This window comes from Mercenaria mercenaria, chromosome 8 (assembly GCF_021730395.1).
Source record: "Mercenaria mercenaria strain notata chromosome 8, MADL_Memer_1, whole genome shotgun sequence".
Taxonomy (NCBI): domain Eukaryota; kingdom Metazoa; phylum Mollusca; class Bivalvia; order Venerida; family Veneridae; genus Mercenaria; species Mercenaria mercenaria.
In genome coordinates this window covers 5,854,182-5,881,302 of record NC_069368.1, presented here as the reverse complement: position 1 = coordinate 5,881,302, position 27,121 = coordinate 5,854,182, and the positions used below count along the sequence as shown (strand labels likewise).

The following is a 27,121-nucleotide window of genomic DNA, read 5'->3' as shown; positions in this document are numbered from 1 at the left end:
AAGATCTGTGTCATAAGCTTTCGACAGAAGCAATGTGCAATTAGCTTTCGACAGAAGCACTGTGCCATTAGCTTTTGCACAGACGCGGAGTGCCATAAGCTTTCCACAGAAGCACTGTGCCATTAGCTTTCCACAGAAGCACTGTGCCATTAGCTTTTGTCAGAAGCACTGTGTCATAAGATTTCCACAGAAGCACTGTGCCATTTGCTTTCGTCAGAAGCACTGTGTCGTAAGCTTTCCACAGAGGCACTGTGCAATTAGCTTTCCACAGAAGCACTGTGTCATAAGCTTTCCACGGAAGCACTGTACCATTAGCTTTCCTCAGAAGCACAGTGTCGTTAGCTTTCAACAGAAGCAGTGTGCCATTAGCTTTCCACAGAAGCACTGTGCCGTTAGCTTTCTACAGAAGCACTGTGTCATAAGCTTTCCACAGAAGCAGTGTCTCGTTAGATTTCCACAGAAGCAGTGTGTTGTTAGTTTTCCACAGAAGCAGTGTGCCATTAGCTTTCAACAGAAGCAGTGTGTCGTTAGCTTTCCACAGAAGCACTGTGCCGTTAGCCTTCCAAAGAAGGTCTGTGTCATAAGCTTTCCACAGAAGCACTGTGCCATTAGCTTTCCACAGAAGCAGTGTGTCGTTAGCTTTCCACAGAAGCACTGTGCCCTTAGCTTTCCAAAGAAGATCTGTGTCATAAGCTTTCTACAGAAGCACTGTGCCGTTAGCTTTCCTCAGAAGCACTGTGTCGTTAGCTTTCCTCAGAAGCACTGTGCCATTAGCTTTCAACAGAAGCACTGTGCCATTAGCTTTCGTCAGAAGCACTGTGTCGTAAGCTTTCCACAGAAGCACTGTGCCATAAGCATTCCACAGAAGCACTGTGTCATAAGCTTTCCACGGAAGCACTGTGCCATTAGCTTTCCTCAGAAGCACTGTGTCGTTAGCTTTCCACAGAAGCAGTGTGCCCTTAGCTTTCCACAGAAGCACTTTGCCGTTAGCTTTCCACAGAAGCACTGTGTCATAAGCTTTCCACAGAAGCTGTGTGCCATTAAATTTCCACAGAAGCACTGTGTCATAAGCTTTCCACAGAAGCACTGTGCCATTAGCTTTCCACAGAAGCACTGTGCCATTAGCTTTCCACAGAAGCACTGTGCAATTAGCTTTCCACAGAAGCACTGTGCCATTAGCTTTCCACAGAAGCAATGTGCAATTAGCTTTCGCAGAAGCACTGTCGTAAGCTTTCAACAGAAGCACTGTGCCAGTAGCTTTCCACAGAAGCAATGTGCAATTGGCTTTCGACAGATGCACTGTGTCAAAAGCTTTCCACAGAAGCACTGTGCAAGTAGCTTTCTACAGAAGCACTGTGTCATAAGCTTTCACAGAAGCACTGTGCCATTAGCTTTCCACAGAAGCAATGTGCAATTAGCTTTCGCAGAAGCACTGTGTCGTAAGCTTTCCACAGAAGCACTGTGTCATAAGCTTTCCACAGAAGCACTGTGCCATTAGCTTTCCTCAGAAGCACTGTGTCCTTAGCTTTCCACAGAAGCAGTGTGCCATTAGCTTTCCACAGAAGCACTGTGCCGTTAGCTTTCTACAGAAGCACTGTGTCATAAGCTTTCCACAGAAGCAGTGTGCCGTTAGCTTTCCACAGAAGCACTGTGTCATAAGCTTTCCACAGAAGCACTGTGCCATTAGCTTTCCACAGAAGCACTGTGCCATTAGCTTTCCACAGAAGCACTGTGCAATTAGCTTTCCACAGAAGCACTGTGCCATCAGCTTTCCACAGAAGCACTGTGCCATTAGCTTTCCACAGAAGCAATGTGCAATTAGCTTTTGCAGAAGCACTGTCGTAAGCTTTCAACAGAAGCACTGTGCCATAAGCTTTCGACAGAAGCAATGTGTAATTGGCTTTCGAGAGAAGCACTGTGCCAGTAGCTTTCGACAGAAGCACTGTGCCAGTAGCTTTCGACAGAAGCACTGTGTCATAAGCTTTCGCAGAAGCACTGTGCCATTAGCTTTCCACAGAAGCAATGTGCAATTAGCTTTCGCAGAAGCACTGTGGCATTAGCTTTTGCACAGAAACATAGTGCCATTAGCTTTTGACAGAAGCACTGTGCCATTAGCTTTTCATAGAAGCACTGTGCCATTAGCTTTCGTCAGAAGCACTGTGTCATAAGCTTTCCGCAGAAGCACTGTGCCATTAACTTTCGACAGAAGCAATGTGCAATTAGCTTTCGACAGAAGAACTGTGCAATTAGCTTTTGCACAGAAGCAGAGTGCCATTAGCTTTGCACAGAAGCACTGTGCCATTAGCTTTCCACAGAAGCACTGTGCCATTAGCTTTCGTCAGAAGCACTGTGTCGTAAGATTTCCACAGAAGCAATGTGCCATTAGCTTTCCACAGAGGCACTGTGCCATTAGCTTTAGTCAGAAGCACTGTGTCATAAGCTTTCCACAGAAGCACTGTGCCATTAGCTTTCCACAGAAGCACTGTGCCATTAGCTTTCCACAGAAGCACTGTGCCATTAGCTTTCATCAGAAGCATTGTGTCATAAGATTTCCACAGAAGCACTGTGCCATTAGCTTTCCACAGAAGCACTGTGCCATTAGCTTTCGTCAGAAGCACTGTGTCGTAAGCTTTCCACAGAAGCACTGTGCCATAAGCTTTCCACAGAAGCACTGTGCCATTAGCTTTCCACAGAAGCACTGTGCCATTAGCTTTCCACAGAAGCACTGCGCCATTCGCTTTCATCAGAAGCACTGTGCCATTAGCTTTCCACAGAAGCACTGTGCCATTAGCTTTCCACAGAAGCACTGTGCCATTAGCTTTCATCAGAAGCACTGTGTCGTAAGCTTTCCACAGAAGCACTGTGCCATAAGCTTTCCACAGAAGCACTGTGCCATTAGCTTTAGTCAGAAGCACTGTGTCGTAAGCTTTCCACAGAAGCACTGTGCCATTAGCTTTCCACAGAAGCACTGTGCCATTAGCTTTTGTCAGAAGCACTGTGTCGTAAGCTTTCCACAGAAGCACTGTGCTATAAGCTTTCCACAGAAGCAGAAGCAGAGTGCCATTAGCTTTCCACAGAAGCACTGTGCCATTAGCGTTCCACAGATGCACTTTGCAATTAGCTTTCCACAGAAGCACTGTGCCATTAGCTTTCATCAGAAGCACTGTGTCATAAGATTTCCACAGAAGCACTGTGCCATTAGAGATCCACAGAAGCACTGTGCCATTAGCTTTAGTCAGAAGCACTGTGTCGTAAGCTTTCCACAGAAGCACTATGCCATTAGCTTTCCACAGAAGCACTGTGCCATTAGCTTTCATCAGAGGCATTGTGTCATAAGATTTCCATAGAAGCACTGTGCCATTAGCTTTCCTCAGAAGCACTTTGCGATTAGCTTTCGACAGAAGCACTGTGTCATTAGCTTTCCAGAGAAGCACTGTGCCATTAGCTTTGCCATACAGTTGTGGTAGTAGCTCTAAGCCATTGGCTTTGTCGCATATATGCAGTAGAAGCATTGTGCGATTAGTTTTGCCACTAGCTTTGCTGTAGATGCACCGTAGAAGCATTTTACAAAATAAAGTTGTATTGCTGGATTATCAAATAATTTTATGACAGTAAAAATATGCACTTATTCATATAGAGTGTAATAACAGAGCTACCTGGTGTGACATAACATCATTGTCTGTATCATAAACACATTTGCCGTATGGACCTTTCCTGAGAGCATCTGTAACATTTTCTATATCAACTATATCACACAGAACGCTCGTAGGCCAACCCCTATGTCCCTGTGAATATACATGAAAACAATAAAAAACATTAAAGCTGCATAAAATCCATAAAGGGAATATTCATAATACATGTAAATGAAATTTGTTTTCTTGCACCTCATATCATAGCCTGGATATTATATGTGCCAATTAAAATTTTTTTTTTTTTTTTTCAAGTTGAAAACATGTCTGAACTATAACTTTATTTGTGCACCTTTTGGCACATAATAATAAATTACTGCACACTAAGTACTCTATATGGAAAGAATATAATTTTGAACAACCATTTCAACGACTATTTTTATTGTAGGCTGGGTACATTCTTCTGATCCCTGATTTCCCACAACTGCATTAATTCAAGACATTCAGTATCATCAATCCCTATAAAAATAGTAATATCACAGACATAAATATCTACATCAATTTACATCCTTGTCAATAAACAGCAAGCTGAATTTACCTGTTTGATGCTTTACCTGGTTGCATAAATTAAGATCAAGTTATACCATATCATAAATTTGTAGCTTTCGAAGGTAGAGGAAAACCCTGGGGTATCCCACAAGGCAGTCTTTCAGGCAAGTACAGGCAACTGAGTAAAACCAACCATTTGCATACCTAAAGGATGGCTTCCTCTCCTCACATGACAACCGTAGCACAGCTCCTAACCAAGAGGTGAAGGGAAAGTGATTTAAAATCAACCCCATTAACAAATCAGTCACTTGGGCTCAACAGCTGGATTAAAATACCCTTAACAAGTTAGTCATATGGGCTCCACAGTTTAAAGGGCTATTATAGTAATTTTAACACTTAGAGGTAAGAAGAGCATTTCATATACAAACCTGTTTTACTCTATCTAAATAGATTTTCTTTGCAGAATATGGACAATTATTTTCTATACTGACTGGACAATCCAAGCACCTGTATGCGGCACCTTCTGGCTGAAATGTTAAAACATGGATGGATATATTAACATTTCATCTTTTATTTAATCTCAATAATAATGTTTCATATGTTTATTTCAACTGATTTAAATACTATCATTTATTTTTGATTTGAAAAAAATATGTACTGGTAAAATTCTGTCTTTAAATTGGTTTCAATAATTATATAGCAGTTCTTCTTCAAATTTCAATATCAAATATTTCAAATAATAAGTTTACTTTTAAACTGTTTTACCACATTATTTTATAACCCTAATCCTGTTATATCTGTTCTTAAACCTTACACATTGTTCATGGATTAATTAACCTTTTATAAATTATTCTCAGCTAGATGGTGAAAATGGAAATTAAATTAATGTCATGAATCATGTCTAAACAGAAACTGTTTGTTTTGCAATGCCAGAAGAATGTATGTGTAACATGTGGGTCCATTTTTGCTGGTTTTTCAATCAAGGGTCAAACCATTACAGTTCAGAAGATTCAATATCAGGGTCACCTGAAGACGTTATTTCAGGTAAAGACAGCCACCGACCTCTGACAAACCATCCAGATGACTTCCTAACATGAAGGCCCTTGCAGGGCTAAAATAAATAGGAGCATGCCCTTAACTTTTCCCCAGTTGTGCAGTAGAAGCATTGTGTCGTTAATCAATCCTCCATGGAGAACACACTATTGGCCTGTACTCATAAAGTTTTAGGGTAAAGATCACCATAATTTTGTTTCTGAACTTTATTTATTTCTGAAATTTTCTTATCAGTTTCAAACAATATTCTCAAAATGAATTCTTGATAAACACAGAGCAAACAAGAAAATTATCTCACTACAAAGCCAAAATCAGTAAGTTTCAGTCTTAACCCATTATCATGCTAGACACGACTGATTCTGCATTAGCGAGCAATGTACATCATGATCAGCCTGCACATCCTTGCAGTCTGATCAAGATCTGCACTGTTAGCCATTCAGTCAGTGTCTTTTTGGTAAGCACCCCTTTTTGACAATTAATGGTACTGTCCAAATTGAAAGATGGACAAGTTCATTTTAGACATTTAGCAGGGTAAGGGTTAAAAGCCTGATGCATATTAGTCCACTAAGATATCAGTAGATCTACTAGACCTATAAACTTTGTGAGGGTAAGGGGGTATTGGGGGAAAGGGAAAATGGAGGGGAATAAAATAACTATGGGTCATAAATTTTGTATCTAGGTGTATAGAAATGTTTTAAAGCAAAGATCCTGTGTAACTATAGTAGAGAAATATTACTCTGCCAATGAACTAGTGAACATTTCTCCATACAAAAATCTTTTTTATTACATACCCATTCTCGTACTTATTTACTTTATCTGTTCCACTGAGTGTAAAATAAAATCAGGGCATGTAATAAACACAGATGTTTGTCTGTCAAGATTTAACCACCACTGGCATGCAGCATTATGATACCTGATCTGCTTTATGAAAATGACTGAGGTTTCCAAATGAAGACACTTTTTCACACTTCTTGGGCATCCAGTAGCAAATTAGGTCAACATCATGGCAACATTTAGCAAGAAGTGAAAATGTGCTGGTAGATTCTTTGCCCCAATTTCCACGTACAAAAGAATGAGCAAAATGCTGAAAACCAACCTGTTAAAGAATGTTAATACATCAGAACTATACCAGTATAGTGTGTTACTAGCAGTTTTAATAACTGAACTATACAAAGGTTCTGTAACGTGACTAATGATTCCTAACAAATATTGTAAAACATCTTAAATTTGCACAAACTTTATTTGGTAACTTCGCTCTAATTCATCAAGTTTTAATTATTCATGAAATATTGAATTAATGACTTTGTGATTCAGATATATGAGGTGTTCAGTGATATGTTTTAATCTTTTTCTTTTTTCAAAAAAAAAGTTATTGTGAATGACGCATGTTTTACAGTTTCGAGTTTAATTTTAAAGACTGTTACAATGTTGTAAACATTTCAACTATTTCATGAACCAATCTGAACATTAATCTGTAATTTAAAGTAGGTATTCAAAACAGAACCTTTGTATATTCAATTATTTAAACGAGTTTTTCTATATGCATGTTACATTTATATTAGCTAGTTGTTGTTAGCTCTACCTTATCTCCTTTATGGAAATGACTGAGGTTTCCAAATGAGGAGACACGTTGGCATGGTTTCCCTCTCATCCAGTAACTGATCAGGTCCACATCGTGGCAACACTTTGCCAGCAGTGAGAAAGAACTATCTGCTTCTACGTGCCAGTTACCTCGAACGTATGAGTGTGCAAAATGCCAAAAACCCACCTATTTGTCATCAAATATCATATAGTTTGTAAGAAAACATTCTGTATCTTATAAACGGAAAATTTAAACTTGCCGACCTGTATATGATATTTTGAATTTCTTTATACAGAAAAACATGTGTCCAGAAACACTCCTATAATCTTTCACTCTAAAGTTTTAAACCTGGTATTTAAGCTCAATTTTATTGCCTCTGTATCTGTCCTAGTTGTTACTTATCTTGTTCTAGGTGACTCTTTTTTCTTAAGTGCTCCGAGTAAGAAATAATTTTAATTTTAAATACAATATTTCAAAAATTACATAAAATGGTCCTTTTTTCCAAGACACGTCACATGTCATGAAATGTCTCTGACTTACCGGTTCTGTATGGTTTATATTAACAACGTCTCCAATCACGCCACTATCTATGATTTCTTTCACTTTTTTCACCCATGACATGTAACGCATAACATGACATACTGCAAGGATTACGTTATTCTCTTTAACTGTCGCAACAATTTCTTTACAATCAGCTTCTGTTACCTAGAAGACGAAACAAGGAATTTATCTTTACTTTGTATCATAAAAATGGAAAGATCTATCGAAACAACACTGATGCTTCATTATTAATTCATATCTTAAATTAATTGCTATTTGTTTTAGAAATTGTGAAATTTGGTATACGAAAGTGACCATAAAAAAATTAATTATGCTATTTTTACAAATTATGCTATTTTCAGCCTTCTTTCAACATTATGGCTATTAGGAGCATTAAATGTCTGAGCCATCTTTTCTTTAACAAGGTTTTTCCCAGAGTTCTCTTTTAACCCTTATCATGCTGGACATGACTGAGTCTACCTTTGCGACCAGTGTAGTTCATGATCAGCCTGCTCATCTGTTCAGTCCGATCATGATCTACACTGTTCGCCATTCAGTCAGTATCTTTTTGGTAAACACCCCTTTTAACAGTTAATGGTACTGTCCAAATTGAAAGAGGAACAAGTTCATTGTAGAAATTTAGCAGAGTATGTAAGGGTTAATATAAGACAATACCATTGATATTATACGTCATTCCTATGACTCTGAGAATGGTATAGCAACTCTTTAAATCTTTAACCCTTACCCTGCTAAATTTCTATAATGAACTTGTCCATCTTTCAATTTGGAAAGTACCAAAAAGATACTGACTGAATGGAGACTGACTGAATGAAGAACAGTGCAGATCTTGATCAGACTTCATGGATGTGCATCAATCATTTTTAATACATTCAACTTCTGACCTTATGTATGAAATTGATAAACTGTTACAAAACTTTTTAGATATCTTAATGATAAGGAAAGCAATACTTACATTGAACAATTTTGTACAATTTCTAAAATATTTTGCTTGAAAAAAGACCTGGCCATTGACATTCTTAAAGTTTAAAGTATTTCAAAAATTCAATAAGATTCTACTACCAAATTAGGAGATTTTAGAATGAATGACCTATAGATCATATCTAGATCTTGCAAAATGCGACTGCTATTCAAATAAAAATCTTATTATGGATCAAATGGATTCAACTGTAACTAGAAATTGAATGTCTAAAGAAAGTTTAGATGATACCCCTCTCAGAACATTGGGAAACTCCTTCTTCCCACTTTCCCCCAACATCTGTCCCTTTTATCTACCCCTTACCCCTTCCCGCCCCCTTTTTTTGTGTATTTTGCATATAATTAAAAAGTACTTGTTGGATATTTGAAGCAACCCGTCTGCAATATTTTTCTGTTAAAGCTTGTTTGTTGCAGGCCTATCTTTGTTGATAAACAATGTATGACAATACTTACAGCCATTGGCTTTTCCAGTAGAATATGGTAACCTTTCTTTGCAAATGCTATGGCAGGATCCTGAAAACATGACAACATGCAAACAGATAAATACAACAAACTTCCAGACACACAAAAGTCATCACAGTGAAGTCATTCTTTTTAACGTTAAAGCCCCCAAACAAGATTTCAGGGGCATATCATTATATATATGAAATTGTATTATTATTTTTGACAAATATCATAATCTATACACAGGCAATGACTACTGGTATTCCCCTTTGCCACACATTATAATTATGTACAGGGTTTTGAAAGGCAAAACTAGGATTTACAAGTGTTTTATGAACACTTATTACACAATTACATTAGTATAAAAGCCCAAATACTGCATACTATCCAAAACACAGACCTCTGAAACAACCAAATGGTCAACTAACAGTGGCTGTCAAAATATATGTTTTAGTATTGAATCTCATTGTTAATGTATGGTAAAATAATGTGTCTTATAAGACTACATGAAATATGTAAACAATCCTTAATTCTTGCATAAAAACTACTTTTTTCACTGGATCCGCCAATGTATTAACGGGAGAAAAATCGTGTGCAAACAAGGCAATTCACGTGCTGTTAATACCCGATTTTTATTTTTGAAATGCTTTCCCAGGGACGTATATGTATTTCTGCGCAGACTGACATCTGGTATCTGCGTCTTGTTTCTTTCATAAAAACCTCTTCTTGAAGCATTAAAGATGCAATCTAAACCATAGAATGTTTTACTGTCGCCTTAGTCACAATCAAATGCATTTTTTTGTTTCACTTGGGGTCAAAAATAAAAATTTGTAAAACTCTTTTATTTTGAAATGTTCATTTACCATATACCTTGGTTCTACAAAAACAATGGTAGTTGTCGCTGTCTGATAGTTCGACAATATTTTTTTTTCGATATAAAGATGAATCTTCAGGGAAAAAATAAAACAGATATGACCATTTTTAAAGGACTGTTTTATTCAAATAACTCTTTGAGACCCAACAAAATTGTTACCACATGATAAGGTACATAGAAGCAATGTAGAAAACCCAAAAATCTAATAAATTACACAAAGATTTGTAGTTATTATCTTCTTTTGAAGTTCAAAATTCTAGAAATTTTTGTTTTCTACCTGCTTTCAGTTTTTGCATACCTTTTGAAATGCATTTATTCAACTCAAATATGTTATTTTCTAAAAATTCAGTCATTTCTCTTTACATAATGGTCTCATTTTTGTGATTACGACTACGTTTGGCAGAGATATCGCAATTTTAAAATGAAAGCCAAAATTTACCCAAAAAGTCTACGGACAAGACATCATCGCTAAGTGCTTTCTACATAGGTTTTAGAAGACAGTCTTTTAGTTCTGTTGAACTTTTTATGTTTAAAATGATCAAGAACAAGTAAATAACAAACAAATTTAAGAAAAGAAGTATAACTGACAGTCTTCAGAATGTGTCTTCGAATAATTGAAAGATTTGAACGACTGTGACTAAATCAAAGTGTCATTATGTGACAAGTTCTGTGCTATTGCTTACATAAATTAGGACTAATTGTTTTCATATTTCACTATATACTAAAAATAATGATACTTGGAAGGATCCTCAATAGGCTGTTAAAAATTTCCTTCAGCTTGGTGTCTACGGACAAGACATTTGACCATAATTTCTGTCTAAAAGACAGATAGCGTAATAATGTTTCTAATCAATGCTCATGTATTTGATGTGCTTAAGAACTGACCTTGCAGCCTGTTATGTACACCATTTAGACTATGTTTATTTATCTGTAATAACTTGTAAAGTCAACTAACAAAATAAACCACAATCTTCCTGAAATTGGATGGTGGAAACCACCTGACTACAATTTACATGCTGTTATCAACCATATCAATCAACATATGGTAAAAAAGTATAAACACAAAGTTTAACATGAAGAACTCTGTGAAAACTCAACATGAGCAAGTGTATATGGACAAGACAGTCACATTGCCCTCTGACAAAAGAAGACTATGAGTTCATCTAAACATGTTCATAAAAGTAGAAACATTAAAAAAGTAGGAAGAACTTGTTAAACTTATAGCTGAGAACAACATTTTAAAAACATTACAACTGTGTCTTAAAAAGAAAACTAATGAAACAAACTCTCTTGCTGACTGCTTAAATAGCTGTATGTTGTAAAATACACATATGACATATGTTTGTACAGCATAGAATCAATTAACAATTGTCAAGTTACATAACTGAAATTCTGTTGAAAAAGGGCTTTGAACCCCCCAAAAACAAACAAATCTAAAATAAAATAGCTCTCATTTTTGAAACGGAGAAAGCTGCAAGAAAACTAATCACGTAGTAAATTGCTTGTAATTTCTTTTTTAAGATGATTTAAACTGCTTCAATTTTATGTGATTTCAGTCAGTTACAGAATAAAAGTTGAAAGGCAAATGAATAGTTTAGAATGAAATCTTGAAAACCAATCACCATGATATCTTGGCCCTGAAGAGCACAGAAATATGCCATCTTGAGTGGATTATAACAAAATGTTTAAGTTGAAAGTGGACAGCCCACACCATGTCTAGCAATAGATCCATACTCTACTAGAATATGACCAAATGTCAAATGATAAGGGTGTAGACATGTTATGTTCTGTGTGTAATTTGACCTATTTACAAAAAGGTTATGGTCCTTGAACCAGTATATGTTTGCCATTCCCCCAACTTGATAGAAAGGTGTTTTGGTGGTTGTGTCTGTTGGTAGACCACTTGGTTTCTAATCAGTGTCTGCTGTAGAGAATGCTTTGGCTAACAAGAGCCAAACTTAAAAAATAAGGTATGCAGCTTTGGTTTTGATTGTGCATTAATAAATTTAGTGCATGAGTAAGAGTAGCTTAATCATGTCTCCCACCACAGTGATTTACTCCTGTCTTTGTGAGTGTCCGTCAGTCTGAATGCATTATATGCCTTACTTCTTTCAGTTATTTTTTATAAGTGTTTGCTTCTATCTTCTCATTCTTTCTGTTTTACTACTAACTTGTAAAAGATTGTTGTTTTTTTTTTTACATTTCAGAGTCTCTTGATTTATTTCAAAGATCTCTTAATTTATTTCTAAGGTCCAGTGCTGGTTTTTATTGTAAACAGAAAATATATTGAATAGTATTTGCATAATGTCCTGTCCGTAGACACCCCCATTGCATGCCTTGTTTTTGCCATAACAAAAGGAGGGTTAGAAAGAAATGTATTATTCCTTTTTTGATAGCTTTTAACATTTATATAAGTCATGTATAAGATTAAAACATATTCTATATCCATTGTACTTCTCAGATTCAGATTGTACACACAAGAATAAATGGCTAACATTTTGCATTTGGAAGACGTAAGTTTCATTAGAAATATATTTATTCTATATTTTGTATAAACATTAAGTGTGGTGTATCATTGAAACTTGATAAATAGCTCCAGTATGATTTTATAAATGATATTTGTCAAAAAACCTTTGTTTCTTTAGTGTCTACGGACAAGACGTGTCTACGGACAAGACTTTTTGCAATTCAACAATTATTTATATCTATATAACCCAGTTTAATTCTGTCTAATGTTTATCAACTTAGACACTATCCTAGCAGCTTTCATACCCACAGTGACCAAACTCTAATATTGCAACCTTCACAAAGAAAATAGGTGTCTACGGACAGGACGAAAAAATTGGCGCATTTATCATTGTCTGTTCAGAGTCAAATTTGAGGAGATAAGAAACTTCCACCTGAAAGAATGCTATTATTTTCAGAAGAAGGTAGACTGAAGTTCACAAAGAGACAAATAAGACAGTAAAAAAGAATTATTTCATAATGAAATCACATATTTGATAAGAGGAAGAGCAAAAAGGCAAAATATATAACAAAACGGTCATGTCAGTCTTCAGTATATAACTTCTGTTGTTGGTGACATAAACAGTTGAAATAACTTGCAGCTGAAAGAAGACGAATTTTCCTATAAACCAAATAGCACAAAAAGATCTTGCTGGTTCAGGTTTTAATTAAAATGAAAAGACAAAAAGCACATTTTTTTAGGTGAAACAATATAACGCTGAATTTTGGCCTTTTTTCTGTTACTGGATAGCATGGCATTTGTTTTATATGTACATCAGATACCTGAAAGTAGTTCTACCTGCAACTGGGTAGTGATATGTAACTCCTGAAGTGCTGAAGACAGAATATATAAACATGCACTTTTAAATTTGGGTGTATAACATGGAGCACCTAAAAAGTATGCATTTGATTGTGACTGAGGCGTCTATAAGTAACTAACGCCAAATGCACAGCCCCCAACAATGTTCGTACTCGTTTCTTCCCTTCTTTACTCCTCTTTTAGAACTCGGCGTCAATTAAGATTTTGTAGACACCCGTGAATGTTAAAGAATCGCGTGTTTACCTGTGCAATTCTTTGTTTTTAGGAATCATATTTATGATTTTGGTAAGTATCAGTCGGTATGTTTTTATCTAATTTCTCGAAGAATTTATATAAACAGCTACGGTTTCCAAGAACAACAGGAATGGTAAATAAAAAATGTACCAGAATCGTCAAGTCATCACATATAAAAACAATACATGAAGTCGTCGTGTAATGTTTTTATGCAAGAATAGCGACAATACACGTTTGTTTTGTGTATTAACGTCTGCAGAAGCCCTTGGGATATATTTGTGAACGAGACCGAAAACAATCCTGCGGGCTTCTGCAGACGTTAATACACAAACAAGAGGACCATGATGGTCCTGAATCGCTCACCTCTTCCCACATGACTCAGTTTTGAGTATGACGTCGTTTTTTCTATTATTTGACATAGTGACCTAGTTTTTGAGCTCATGTGACCCAGTTTTGAACTTGACCTAGATATTATCAAGATAAAAATTCTGACCAATTTTCATGAAGATCCATTGAAAAATATGGTCTCTAGAGAAGTCGTAAGGTTTTTCTATTATTTGACCTATTGACCTAGTTTTCGAAGGTATGTGACCCTGTTTCCAACTTTACCTAGATATCATCAAGGTGAACATTCTCACTAATTTTCATGAAGATCTCATGAAAAAAATGGCCTCTAGAGAGGTCACAAGGTTTTTCTATTGTTATACCTACTGGCATAGTTTTTGATCGACGTGACCCAGTTTCGAACTTGACCTAGATATCATCAAGGTGAACATTCAGATCAATTTTCATAAAGATCCATTGAAAAATATGGCCTCTAGAGAGGTCAAAAGATTTTAATAATTTTAGACCTACTGACCTAGTTTTTGAACGCAGTTGACCCAGTTTCAAACCTGACCTAGATATCATCAAGATGAACATTCAGACCAACTTTCATATAGATCCCATGAAAAGTATGGCCTCTAGAGAGGTCACAAGGTTTTTTTTATTATTTGACCTACTGACCTAGTTTTTGAAGGCACGTGACCCAGTTTCAAATCTGGCCTACATATCATCAAGATGAACATTCTGACCAATTTTTATGGAGATCCATTCACAAGTATGGCCTCTAGAGAGGTCACAAGGTTTTTCTATTTTTTGGACCTACTGACCTAGTTTTTGACCGCACATGACCCTGTTTCGAACTTGACCTAGATATCATCAAGATGAAAATTCAGACCAATTTTCATACAGATCCCATGAAAAATATGGCCCTTAGAGAGGTCACAAGGTTTTTCTATTATTTGACCTACCGACCTGGTTTTTGATGGCACGTGACCCACTTTCAAACTTGACCTAGATATCATCAAGATGAACATTCAGACCAACTTTCATACAGATCCCATAAAAAATATGGCCTCTAGAGAGGTCACAAGGTTTTTCTATTATTTGATCTACTGACCTAGTTTTTGAAGGCACTTGACCCACTTTCAAACTTGACCTAGATATTATCAAGGTGAACATTCTGGCCAATTTTCATGAAGATCTCATGAAATATATGGCCTCTAAAGAGGTCACAAGGTTTTTCTATTTTTAGACCTACTGACCTAGTTTTTGACCGCACGTGACCCAGTTTCGAACTTGACCTAGATATCATCAAGATGAACATTCAGACCAATTTTCATACAGATCCCATGAAAAATATGGCCTTTAGAGAGGTCACAAGGTTTTTCTATTATTTGACCTACCGACCTAGTTTTAAATGGCACGTGACCCAGTTTCGAACTTGAGCTAGCTATCTTCAAGGTAAACGTTCTGACCAATTTTCATGAAGATCTTGTGAAATATATGGCCTCTAGAGAGGTCACAAGGTTTTTCTATTTTTAGACCTACTGACCTAGTTTTTGATGGCACGTGACCCAGTTTCAAACTTGACTTAGATATCATCAAGGTGAACATTCTGACCAATTTTCATGAAGCTCTTGTGAAATATATGGCCTCTAGAGAGGTCACAAGGTTTTTCTATTTTTAGACCTACTGACCTAGTTTTTGATGGCACGTGACCCAGTTTCGAACTTGACCTAGATATCATCAAGATGAACATTCTGACCAACTTTCATAAAGATCCCATGAAAAATGTGACCTCTAGAGTGGTCACAAGCAAAAGTTTACGGACGCACGCACAGACGGACACCGTGTGATCACAAAAGCTCACCTTGTCACTTTGTGACAGGTGAGCTAAAAAACGTGTATTATCCCTACAGTCAATCAAGTGTGACTCCTGAATGCTCTGCCTTTACATGATGTTGAAGCCATGCAAGTAAATGAAAATTGTAAACACATATTATATAGAGTTGTATAGGGTTTATCGTTGCAAATGCAGAAGCAATATCAAAATTACAGTGGGTTTATCGTTACAAATGCAGAAGCAATGTCAAAATTACAGAGAATTTTACCAACTATAACTCACCTTGTGCAACCTGTCTGGTGTACAAATGATCACACTGTCTGCAAACTTCTCACGTTCAGCAGCCTCTTTCCAGTCTGAAAATGAAGTAACAATACTCAACATAACATATAACATTCTAACATTATCTAATTAACTATTGTAAAGTTAAACAAAGAAAGAAAATAACAGTGGTAAAATGTGTGATAAACAACAGCTGATGCAACAGCTGATGCATTTCATTACTACTTTGTACATGAAATTCATCATAATCTGACTGGTTCTTCCTGATTACATTTCAATAAGCATCTCAGAATGATAAAGAACAGTAACAGCTTATATATCCCATCTGAACCTTTTTCCCTTGGGTTTAACATCACACTGACACAATTATAGATCATATATCAACTTTCCAGCTTCTGGGTTCTAATGGTGGAGGACAACCCCAAGAGCCGGCCTCCTCTGGATAATTAATTAGGCACTTGTTGGCAGTTGGGAAGAATCAGCCACCTTTCTCACACGAAAAAAATCAACATCCCAACTTCCCACATTAGGCTGAACTAACAGAGATGTAGTAAAAGTGATTCAAAGTTAGCAACCTTAACCATGCTGCCTCTAATCCGACCTGAACGTTCTACTTGAAGTCCGAGATTAGGGCACAGCCAAAAATGCTTTACAAGAAAACATAACTAGATTTACAGTGAAGCTGTGGTTGAGAGGTAATTAGACTATATCACTACGTGTTTGAGCCTGATTTACATCCTATGTATTATGCTTCACACTTGTAACTTTGAAAAACCTGGGGAAGCCTTTAAGTGGACAAATATTTAACACATGTCTGAAACATCTAAAGGTACAACATTTTTACATGAAAAGCAGACCTTTAAAAACATTTTCTGGTGGAATGTTGTGCTGTTTCACTTCATGCTGTCTGTGGTGATCTCTCGGTTCACATACACCAACAACCTGGAATGGGAAACAAATGTTTAGAAATGCATGCATCCAATTATCATTAAGTTAAGGAATGGTGCAAAAATGGAAAACAGTACACCCATTAACAATGACTCATTTTAAAAGAAATGCACATATCATAAATGTATATAATAATATATATAATAATGCAACAATGAATCAATGTGACTAGTTATTACATAAACTCCACTTTCAAATATTTGAGCCGCACCACGGAAAACCAACATAGTGGCATTGCATTGCGCATCCGCGCAGTCTGGTCAGGATCCATGCTGTTCGTTTTCAAAGCCTATTGCAATTAAAGAAACTGTTAGCAAACACCATGGATCCTGATCAGACTGCGCGGATAGGCAGGCTGGTCTGGATCCATGCTGGTTGCAAAGCCACTATGTTGGTTTTCTCATGGTGCGGCTCATTTTGATGTGAAAAGTGGAAAATTCTGCAGATCAGGAAATATATGCGATGGTTTAGTTTGCTTATTTTTGTACATAATACCACTCAGATATTAACCCTTATCTAGTCTGACATAACTGATTCTGCCTTTGCGACATCCGTGCAGTCTGATCATGACCTGCACTGCTTGCCATTCAGTCAGTATTTTTTTGGTTTGCACCCCTTTTAACAGTTAATGGTAATGTCCAACTGAAAGATGGACAAGTTCATTATAGAAATTATAGCAGGGTAAGGGATAAGAATATTAATCTGCATCATATCCTTTGACAAAAACACTCGCGTTTCATGAATTCTTCCCATAACAAATGCGGCTGTTAAACCAAGAAATCACTAAATAAAGCAGACACAAAAATTACCCAGTCTATATGGTATTGGAAGACTGAGCTTCATGCAAGTTTCTAAAAATGATACACACACCTTGAGCTGTTTAGGAAAGACCACTGCATAATATGGGTATCCATGCCCTCTTGAACCGGCCCCAACAATTATAGTCGTTTTCGGCGTTCCTGATCCAATTTCCTCTTCCATGATGGAGCTGGGTTTGTCTGGTTCCCGTTCTCTTGTCTGATCAGACTTTGCACTGTATGTTTTTGCCTTACTTTGATGTCCTCCCTTAAAAGAAGAAACACCTAGAATTTTATATAAATGTTTAGGGAATATCTGTTTAATTAGAGTGAAAATAAAATATCTAACTGACATACACAAGACTTACCTTAAACTATTATAGACACATTTTTATATATAGTATCCACAGGTGCGAGACATAATTTTCAATGTTTGGACTGATATACCCTGAAAATTAGTCTTAAATGTTTTATGAAATGTACATAGGGTATGTTTTGCATCTACATATACCTCATAATTTTTTTTTTCCTATTAAGGTAGTTCTGCACGTTTGTATCGAAACTTTTTCTACAATGTAGAATTTGATTAAACTCCAATTTTTCAAAACTTCAGAATATACCTAGAAAATTCAGCAAATAAAAAAGATAGGGTCGTGTGCTTGATTTTTTGCTAGGCTGATTTGAAAAATTTGGACCTCACGCAATATTTCATAATAGGAGCTATGGGAAAATCATAACTTTCATAACTTTTCGCGGATAGAATTTTTTCTACAATGTAGATTTTGATGAAACTTCTCACAGTTGTAAATAAACACATGGCCTATAATTTGGTGAAATAAAATGTATAGGTCTGTGTGCTTATTTTTGAGATATTTGACCATGATTAAAGGGAACCGGGCATTTTACGTTAATTTTAAGACATTATTTTGAATTTTTTAATGTGCCACATGTTTTAATATCATATTTTGACTTTAGAAATATAGCAACAGTGCCATTGTAACAAATTTACTCACAGGTTTCGATTAATTCATAAACTGATTTTCATTTCCGTACGCCGAATCCAGGCTTTATTCTACGTTTTCCGGGAAAATGACGTTACGCCATCACTTCCGGTTTTTCAAACGTGCAGAACTACCTTAATATAATCATATTTCTCAATATATGTAGGTACAGTCCAACCTATGCTAAAGACCTCCTTTGATTAAGACCTCTACTATTAAACCTGCTTTAAACTATTTTCTCTTCCCACTTAATCATAAGCAGTTAAGCAAACTTTCATTAACAAATACCAAAAATATAATTATGAGTGAAACATTATAATGGTGATATTAGTCAGTGACAATAATTGACTTGACTTGGCTATAAACACAACCCTCACAATACTATATTTATGATCCTATACATATATGCCTAAACATACAAAGCTGGAAAAGTATAGGATTAGTCTGCTCTGGAGGCAAGGGTTGTCTAAATAATGAGACCTTGGGTAGACTGATTTTATATTCTGATATTTTACGTTGTCTACCTAAAATTCTCAGAGAGGGATATCGACCAGTCCAAAAATATAACGATATTCAACTCTTGAGTACAATTATTTGAACTAGAGGCAAGGGTTGCAAAGCCTTTCTGTCTTCAAAATTCCAACACATTTAAATTATGTTTATACACAATTACACCAAAATGTGTTTGGAAATACTTATAAACACTGCTTGAAGACAACCATACAGGGGTTCCACTAGACCTGAAAACCCAAGAGTCCCAGGACCCTTGGGCCCAGATTTTGCAGGGTCCTTTTCCAAAATACAGGAGTCCTGTCCCAACACGTCCATATAATTGACTATATTTTTTTAGTAATACGTAGATCTTTACCTAAGAAAACAATAAACCCAAGATCATGTTACAGCATAATAAAAATGTCAGTTTCAGGTCATATATTGTAAACTAATATTTATCAAAATTCATGTTATTTTGATCAGGTTTTTCTTCTATGTTTCATTTTATTTTTAATAACAGAACAGTGCTATAACACTCTATAAAAATGTATCCAAAATGTACTATCCGGATACTGGTACACTTTCGGAATGTCACCGGAAAGTAGTTTTTGCTCAGTTTATTTGGCAAACTAAGCTGAATCAGAGATAGTTCCTCATATAATTATGCTACTTATCATTAAAAACTGCATAGAAAGTCAGTTTTTTTTCAAGGAATTTTGGAAATATGCATCTAGATCTGCATATGACATCGGGTGTAATTAGACTCGTGAACGGACATTCTAATCTTATTTTTGCTTTCAAAATTCATCAAAATTTGTGAAGTTTCTTGTTGAAATTACGGTATGATCACTAAGCAATGGTCTTATTTAAGGTTTGCATGAAAAAAATCTTGCAGGGCACTTTTCACATGCTCGGTAATCAGCTGATTACGATAATTTAATAATTGCCGCTTTTTTTGACTGTCCACAGGATCAATACGCTTTATCAATTAATTCAAAGAAGTATAAAATAACTCTTTGATTAATTTCAACACTTCATTGATTCTTGTTACCTATGTGCACTCGCCGTGACGTAACTTGCTGATAAAAAAATCAGCGAGGCATGTCTACAGGAGAAAGGGCGGGATTTAGCAGAAGATCAAAGGCAGGAGGGCATGACCGCGAGCGTTTATTTTGGAATACACGTGTCTATCGTGGAAATAGTTTTACTGAAGGAAATGAATGATAAGAGAAATGATTATCAAAGGAAAATGCCTCCGGGTCCCGAAGGACCGTATCATGCCGGGTCCTTTGAGGGTCTTTTGAAAATCTCCCGGGTCCGGACCCGGGGTCCCGGGTCAAATGGAACCCCTGACCATAGCCACTGAACATATTAAACATCAACCCAGAATTTAATTTTTCCTTGACTTTTCTAAAATTTCTTTTTCACTGACCATTATCAAGATTTCCCTGACAATTCACTGAGCTTGAAACAAGATCATTTTAGAAATAGGTTAAATAACTCAAAATTTATTTTCTATTGGAGATCGAAGAAACGGGTGGCAACAAAAATAAAAATAGTTAAGAATTTGAATCTTATTTTTATTTGGGTAGACCCCATCTAACGGTATCCTTATAGTATGGCATTTATTCTTTTTTCTTACGATATAAATGCCATGCCATAATCTATACAGTTACATGGCACCTGTGACAATATCTACCAGTAGTCCAAATAATAGGATGTTTTGGGACAGTGTGATAACTTCTGACTGTTGCTTTCCCTTCGAAACTTAGAGGAATGAAAACTATAAAATATCAGATCATAAAAATAAGTCATCTTGACTCAAGAAGCCAAATGAGCTTGCAACATTTTCCTATTTGTCATGTTGAGTGACCTGTGAAGTTTCTACTTTTTCTATTTCAATATTGGAAGTGGCTATTTTTACGGTCCCGTAGGAATAGCCTCTCCCGTAAGAATAGTGAAAAGCCTGTGGCTATTCCTACTGCTCTACGTAATCTATCGTTAGTGTAAAATACTTATTTAAGTGAAATTTGTCAAGAGAACGATTGTTGGTTGTACAGATGAAGATGTAAATACACATGTTATTTACATCTACATCTACGGGGATACTCCCAACAATCAATTTCTGATCATAATTGGGAGGTCGGGGCAGTTGTTAAAAACATGTTGCTATGTTACATGATACATGATATGCATGTGTTAAGTGAGTAAGAGCAGTAATATGTACAACTTTGTTAAAAATAAAAACAGGATGATGACATTAGTACATATGCGAGTCTAGATCAGATGTGAAGCACTGAAGGTTCACACTGTCCTTGATGTTATAAGGCAAGGCGTTCCAGTATCTGATCGTGCAGGGGGAAAAGGAGTTCATCTGATATTGTGTTCTTGAAGATGGAATGATAAAGTTTAAATTTCTAGAGGCTGTCAGGTGGTTATGATCTACAGAGACTAGGTTGTGTGATATTTTATACAACATAATTAAAGATGCATGTATTCTTCTCTGTTCTAATGTCTGCCATTTATGAATTTCAAGCACTGATGTTACGCTGCTTTGGTATGAGTAAGCATTCATAACATATCTGGCTGCAGCTCTTTGTACCTTTTCTATCTCATATGCTAAGTTTTTCTGCCATGGATGCCATACGGTGTTACAGTATTCTAACTGTGGGCGGACGTATGTTTTGTAGGCAGTTTGTAGGCAGTTTCTTTGATATTACGGTTATTACATTGTACATTTCTTTTTATGAATCTGAGAGTGTTATTAGCTTTTGAAGATGTAGTTTCAATATGTTTTTTTTCCAACTAAAATCATCACTAATAGTAATCCCAAGATATTTAGCATTTTCTGTGGTTTTTAGTTCTTGATTATGTAGTTTATATGGAAAAATGATATTTTTTCTTTTTTTGGAGATTCTTATGATTTCGCATTTATCAGGATTGAATTCCATAGACCATTTACGTTCCCATTCTTCTAATTTTGTCAAATCATCTTGAAGTTTGTTAGAGTCTACTAATGAGTCGATGGTGAGGTATATGATGGTGTCATCAGCAAATAAGCGTATTCTACTTTTAACAGAGTCTGGAAGGTCATTGATGAAACAAAGGAAGAGACAAGGACCCAATACTGAACCTTGGGGAACCCCTGATAGAACTGGTAGAGAATCAGAGTGTGAGCCTTCAACTACTACAGACTGAGAGCGATTACTAAGAAAAGATTGAATCCAAGATAGAGATGTTTTGTTGACACCAAGTTTCATGAGTTTATAGAGAAGAAGTTGATGATCGATCTTGTCGAAAGCTTTCGAGAAATCCATTACAATGAGATCTGTTTGTTTTCCAGATTGGAGATTGTGTAAAGGATAATAGTTGAGTCTCACAGCTATGTTTGGAACGGAAGCCATGTTGGAAAGGTGTGCGAAGATTGTTGCTGTCGAGATGGCGCATGATGTTAGAGACCATGATATGCTCCATTAGTTTGGAGGCTATGCATGTCAAGGAGATTGGCCGATAATTGCTAGCTTTATATTTAGGACCCTTTTTATATACAGGTGCAACGATAGCAGTTTTCCAGTCCTCTGGAACTATACCAGTTCTCAGTGAGTTCTGGAAGACTTTAGTGAGAAAAGGAGCTGTTCCGAGAGAAAGTTCTTTAAGTAATCTTGGCGACAGCTGATCCGGACCAGACGCCTTGTTAGGATTCAGATCTTTGAGCATTTTCAAAACACCTTCTACAGTTATATCTATATCGGTCATTTTATTTACTTGCTGAATTTTGTCACTTTCAAAAAGATTTAATTCACAAAGTTGTTTAAGACTGACTGGTTTAGGTTTTGAGAAAACAGATTTAAATTGGTTGTTTAGAATTTTTGCTTTATCATATGGTTTGGTATAAGTTTTACCTTCAGATTTTAAGGGTGCTACACCATGATTGTCTGTTTTTTTATGTTTCACAAAAGAATAGAACTTTTTGTTTTTACCAGTCTCTGAGTCATTAGAAAAGATTTCCGATTCTAAATATTCCCAGTATGATATGCGTATTTTTCTTTGAATGGTGGCTTTAAGAATAGTAAGTTGCTGTCTCATTTTGCTATAATGTTCTTTTCCTTTAGCGTTTTTACATTTAGTGTGTAATTTATCTCTTTTATGTATCATTTTGATGTTCTTTTTTGTTACCCAGGGAAGATCACTTCTGGGTTTAGTCATTTTGGTTGGTATGTATTTACTTGATAGCTCATTGACATTATTTTTAAATTTTTCCCACAGTATGTTTGGGTCACTAGATGAGAGTTTAACAAAAACATTTTTAAAGTATTCATTGAGATCAGACTTGAATGAATCCCAGTTGGCTTTTTTAAATTGTTTGATTTCACGTTTTACTTGACAAGGTCTACCAATTTTAATGTTCATTTCATGAAAGACAGTATTATGGTCTGACGATCCAAGACTGGGTAATATTTTGGTAGAATGAACTTGAGAAGGTTGATTTGTCAAGAATAAATCAAGAACATTGTTTTCTCTCGTGGGTTATTAATATTGAAACACTAAAAAATATTTGCATGCAAATTTTTCAAAACAGTACGAATCTCTCACCACTCTAAACATGTTAATTGCCCTTTAATTTAGTTTTATACTTGATGTTTGTGGCAATTCAGACCTGACAAATTATTTGTAACACAATGACCAAGTGTGGTTACACGTCATTTCCGAAATCGGTTGAAAATGTATATCAGTTGAATGACTTCAGTACAATGTCTTGTAATACAAAACTGCCATAGGAATAACCACCTGCAGGTTTTACACTATTCTTACGGGAGAGCCGTAAGAATAGCCTGCGAGGCTATTCCTACAGGACCGTAAGAATAGCCACTTCCTTCAATATTTACTGATTTAGGTAGGGTGCTCCTGTAAAGCGAAAAATAAAAAAAAACTCAGGTTAATTAATTTGTTATTCATACATATATAAGCTAAAAACATGATTTTCCCTATAAAAAAGATAATAAAGGCTTACCATCAGTCATCACGTTCCTTCATTGGCTTCAACAGGCTGGTAACATGGCCCGATCGGGCTTACGACATAAAAAGTAATACTTCTTGAAAAATAATGAAGATATTTCTTTCAAACTTGGTCCATTTATTAAGCATAACAAATGATACAAATTAGAATAAAGACAACTTGGTTACCTTCAGTTTTGGTAGAATTATGTCCCCTTTTCAGATTTTTATGATGCATAATCTTTGAAGTCCAAAAAAATAAGTTCTAATGCTAAGTTTAAAACAAAAAAGGGTTCAATGGCTTTCTGATGCTCTAAATTATTGCGCTAGTACATGAATGTATACATTTTACTCTGCTTTCACTTACTGTAATGTAATGCCCAGCCTATTATTTTATTATTGTAGGACCATACATGCCATAATTTTTCAGAACGTTTCCGGGATTCTGAGTTAAAATTTCCGGGATTTTTACCTTTTGTCCGGGACATACATCGTGACATTGGTATTCATCTGTTTCATGCAAAAATATCGTAATATTACATGTAGTTTTGCGAGATAAACATTGTTCACTCGCTTACAATGTTTTAATTTACTGCAAATGTCGTCTAGCTTTCCAAGGGAGGTAAATACATGTACGGGTAATACACATCTATAGTTCGGCACGTGAATTTATTGCGTTCCCGAGGTGAACAGAATTAGGAGACTTACTATATACGAAGAATCAACCTGGTCATCGTGATTTAGATTCTAGCTAATTTGGTATCATTCTAAAGCTTAAACATTTATCTAATAATTAAATTGAATCCTTAAAGGAATAAAATATATCTTGTAAATAAAATCGCCAATATAAAATATTTGGAGTCGGGTCAATTTCCATGGGTCGGTCGGCAAAGGCATTCAATATTTTAATTTAGAATATGTGTGACAATCGATCTTGATCTTAAATTATTACAACCTTTTAAAATAATTATCGTTTAATTGACTGTTTTCAATAATCTCTTCCATAAAGGCTACATGTAGCTTTACCGCCAACGTGCTAAAAACAAAGAGATTTACGACTATTGTTCCTAATTTAAGTACCATAAAACAGTTACTGACTGCATAATCCTGTCAGTTCTTAATCAGGGTCATCATAATAACTGACGGTAACTTAATCAGTGTCATCAAAAGATCGTCGCGTGATCAAAGCGGACTTAATCAACACGTGTCCCGCTCGAGGGCATGAAACTGATTAGGAATAAACAATGTGACACCGGGGACTGTTTATTGTGTAAAATTCAACAACTTATAGACAAAAAAACAAGTTTTTTGGGGGATTATTTTTATTTGTTCCTGTATTTTTATTTTCCGGGACATTTCAAGACTGTCCGGAACACCGGGACGAGTATGTAATTTCCGGGACAATCCCGGGCAATCCGGGACGTATCACATGTAAACTGAAACTGAAACTGGTTTATTTGCTTAAACGCCTATTTCTACATTTAAAACATATTCAATGGCGTTTTACAATACAAGTTGAAATAAAATATTAAATATAAAATATTTTAAATAAGATTAATTAAAACGAATTAAAATAGCAATTATTAATTTAAAGTTAATGATAATACTATATTTTAAAATATTACTAACATATAATTATCACAGACAAACATTAAATTTCTATCACTGTCACTAGCATCACTGTTTTAAAACTCAGTCAAAACTTAGAATAATGCAAAGTAGTCTCTGAAGAAATGCGTTTTCAACTTTTTCTTAAAGCAGTCAAATGAAGAACTTTGTCTGATGTTCAGCGGCAAATTGTTCCACAACTTTGGCCCTATAGTACTAAAGCTTCTATCACTAAAAGTTTTTCGCTTGTTGAAAGGGACGGTGTAACAGTCAACTGATGACTCCGAGGATCTGAGGGAGCGCTGGGGGATTTTCGGTGTTAAGAGTTCAATCAAATATGCAGGCACATTTCCAACATGGCAATTGAACATGTACGTCAAGATCTTAAAGTTTATTCTGGCTTTGATCGGCAGCCAGTGCAAATCGTAGAGTGCCTGCTTAGAACTGTCTCTTCTTCTACGATTCAGAACTAACTTCGCACACATATTTTCATTATTTTGAATGCGTTGCAGTTTTGTGATGTCACAATCAGAAATACCGTATAAAATAACATTACAGAAGTCTAAATGCGAAATAACCAGCGATAGCACTAAGGTGTATGGTATGTATGGTAGGACTGTTACTTTATTATTATGACATGTTCATACTTAAATTATTATTTTATTCTAAAGAGAAGAAAGAAAGGAAATTGTAATGTAATGGCCATTCGGGACATAGTTATAAAGTAATATAGAAACAGTTCAGTACTCTAAAATATTGCTTCTCCGAAATATTGTTCTCTCTGTTTCATACACATGTATAATTGTATATTGCTATCCTAAGGTTAACAAAGTTCAGTTCTTCTCTGTACCAGGCATACAGGTAGCCAACTGGACGCTGGCATATTTCCATTATACATTGCAGATTCATGCAGATTCAGCAGTCCGCAGAATGTCGTATCACCATATTTGTAATAACGCTCGGACATGATAGCTAATTACCAACAATGCTCTTGGGTATATTTCCTATATAACTCTGATTAACAGAAGAAAACAAGAGAACGGCACGGGGAACCGAACTGAATAGACTCTATTAGTTATGGGTTAGCTATCATTGTCAGTGCGTCTCACTTTTCCTTAAGAACCTGGGTTGAACATTAAATAAAAACTGTTGACTTTCAAAGTGTTGTTTACTATTCCTTGTCACCGGAGTTTATTACGTGACATTACAACATTATAGAGAAATGTTAGTTCTAAAAACACTGCTCATACATCTGCACTAGAAACAAAGTATTTACCCTAAATATATAGAATAAAGGTATTGGTGCAAAAGTTTGGAGCAATAGAAAGCCATTGAAACTTTTTTATTTTAAACATCGCATTAAAACATAATTTTTTTGGACTTCAAAAATTATGCATCATAAAAATCTGAAAAAGGGAAGTAATTCTAACAAAACTGAAGGCAACAAGTTATTTCTATCTTGATAAGCATCATATGTTATGCTTAATAAATGGACCAAGTTTGAATGAAATATCTTCATTATTTTTCAAAAAGTATTACTTTTTATGTCGTAAGCCCGATCGGGCAATGTTACCAGCCTGTTCAATCGATCCTCGTTTTAATTTG

General features: G+C 35.7%; 1 protein-coding gene across 10 annotated transcripts in view; it reads right to left on the bottom strand.

The window, feature by feature from the left end:
* LOC123523145 (putative oxidoreductase YteT) overlaps nucleotides 1–27,121 on the bottom strand; it is a 45,107-nt gene that overhangs the window by 6,785 nt on the left and 11,201 nt on the right. For 4 of the 10 annotated variants that reach the window (XM_053549280.1, XM_053549279.1, XM_053549277.1 and 1 more), the window contains 8 exons: nucleotides 17,494–17,688; nucleotides 16,533–16,617; nucleotides 15,676–15,749; nucleotides 8,803–8,862; nucleotides 7,354–7,518; nucleotides 6,814–6,999; nucleotides 4,607–4,705; nucleotides 3,657–3,785 (listed from right to left, as the gene is read on the bottom strand). In XM_053549280.1, the coding sequence (XP_053405255.1) occupies nucleotides 3,657–3,785; nucleotides 4,607–4,705; nucleotides 6,814–6,999; nucleotides 7,354–7,518; nucleotides 8,803–8,862; nucleotides 15,676–15,749; nucleotides 16,533–16,617; nucleotides 17,494–17,604 (909 nt within the window). In that variant the 5' untranslated portion in view covers nucleotides 17,605–17,688. Of the gene's footprint in view, nucleotides 1–3,656; nucleotides 3,786–4,606; nucleotides 4,706–6,144; nucleotides 6,328–6,813; nucleotides 7,000–7,353; nucleotides 7,519–8,802; nucleotides 8,863–15,675; nucleotides 15,750–16,532; nucleotides 16,618–17,493; nucleotides 17,706–17,788; nucleotides 19,102–23,924; nucleotides 23,961–24,380; nucleotides 26,861–27,121 lie in introns of those variants that run through there. The other 6 variants (XM_053549273.1, XM_053549272.1, XM_053549275.1 and 3 more) reach the window with 6 other exon arrangements.